This window comes from Triticum aestivum, unplaced genomic scaffold (genome assembly GCF_018294505.1).
Source record: "Triticum aestivum cultivar Chinese Spring unplaced genomic scaffold, IWGSC CS RefSeq v2.1 scaffold138944, whole genome shotgun sequence".
NCBI lineage: Eukaryota > Viridiplantae > Streptophyta > Magnoliopsida > Poales > Poaceae > Triticum > Triticum aestivum.
The window spans coordinates 1-1144 of record NW_025285167.1 but is presented as its reverse complement, the minus strand read 5'-3'; the positions used below and the strand labels follow the sequence as shown (position 1 = coordinate 1144).

Below are 1144 nucleotides of genomic sequence, written 5' to 3'. Positions count from 1 at the left end.
ATCCATATTTCCTTGATGCAAGGAAGAGCACTATTAATGCTTCAGTTATGTGGCAGATTTGGAGTAGCTGCAATGAAGATACTCATGTTGAGGAGAAGTACAAGCCACAAAAATCAATGTAAGTGACTGATGAATTGAATGCTTCTTTGGAAATAATTGATCAAGGGCAAGCCAAGGATGTGGATAGTCCTCACTATCAATGCTCAATTTGAAAGTCCAAGAAAATACTTTAATTAAATTCAAGTTTCAGATTCATTTTGTTATCTTTAGATTAATGCACATAAACATCTAACTAATGCTTAATATATATAATTAGGGGTGAACTTGTGAACGGGCACATGAATGGAACTCAAACAAACAATCATATGCAGACAAGACCTGTGTTTGTCTTTTATTTCCAAGTTTGAAATAGTCTAGTTCGGGTTCTTACATGATAGTGCATGTCACTTTATTTTTCACCGCTACAACGACCAAACCATGTTTTAAGAAAACGGTGTTTCATATATCTAGTAATAGAGTTCTTCTCTTCTCAGTTAGTACTCATGATGCCAAATGGCGCAATGGTGGTCGAGCAATATGGAGGGATGTAGACATTGCACATTGCTGGTAGCGTCTGCAGCGCTAGGTTCCTTATTTCCTGGAACTGCGGCAGTTGCTGAGGTTGGACAAAGCCCTGGGCCTGTGGGTTTTGCTGAGATGGCTGGAAGAAGCCCTGGCCTGATGGATATTGTTGCTGAGGCTGCTGGTAGGAGACCTGGCTCGACGGTTGTTGTTGTTGTTGTTGTTGTTGTTGTTGTTGTTGTTGTTGTTGTTGTTGATGCAAAATAATAGCATGAATGACATTGTGGATGGCTTGGCACCGTGACTGCTCGGGGGTCTGCCACAGTTGCTGACAACATAATTGTTGCAACAGTTGGTAACTTTGTTGCGATACTTGTGAGCTTGCATGTGCTATATTGGGTTGTTGCAAGACGACATCCCTGCATGGAATCAGTTGTTGTTGCAGAATTTGTTGAAGGATTTGTTGTTGTTGTTGTTGTTGTTGTTGTTGTTGTAGTTGTGCTTGTTGCTGCGAAATTGGTTGTTGTGGTTGCGGATATTGTGGTTGTGGTTGTGGATATGATTGTTGTGGTGGAAATGGTTG

The 1144-nt window shown here is 40.8% G+C and overlaps 1 protein-coding gene across 1 annotated transcript; it reads right to left on the bottom strand.

Annotated features, from left to right (window-relative positions):
• Positions 1 to 366: 366 nt before the first annotated feature.
• LOC123178654 (alpha/beta-gliadin A-III-like) lies at positions 367 to 1138 on the bottom strand (the record flags this gene model as incomplete). Its single annotated transcript, XM_044591477.1, has 2 exons — positions 367 to 817; positions 1022 to 1138. Coding segments are annotated over 2 exons (405 nt in total), but the record flags the coding sequence as incomplete, so codon positions are not given.
• Positions 1139 to 1144: the final 6 nt, after the last annotated feature.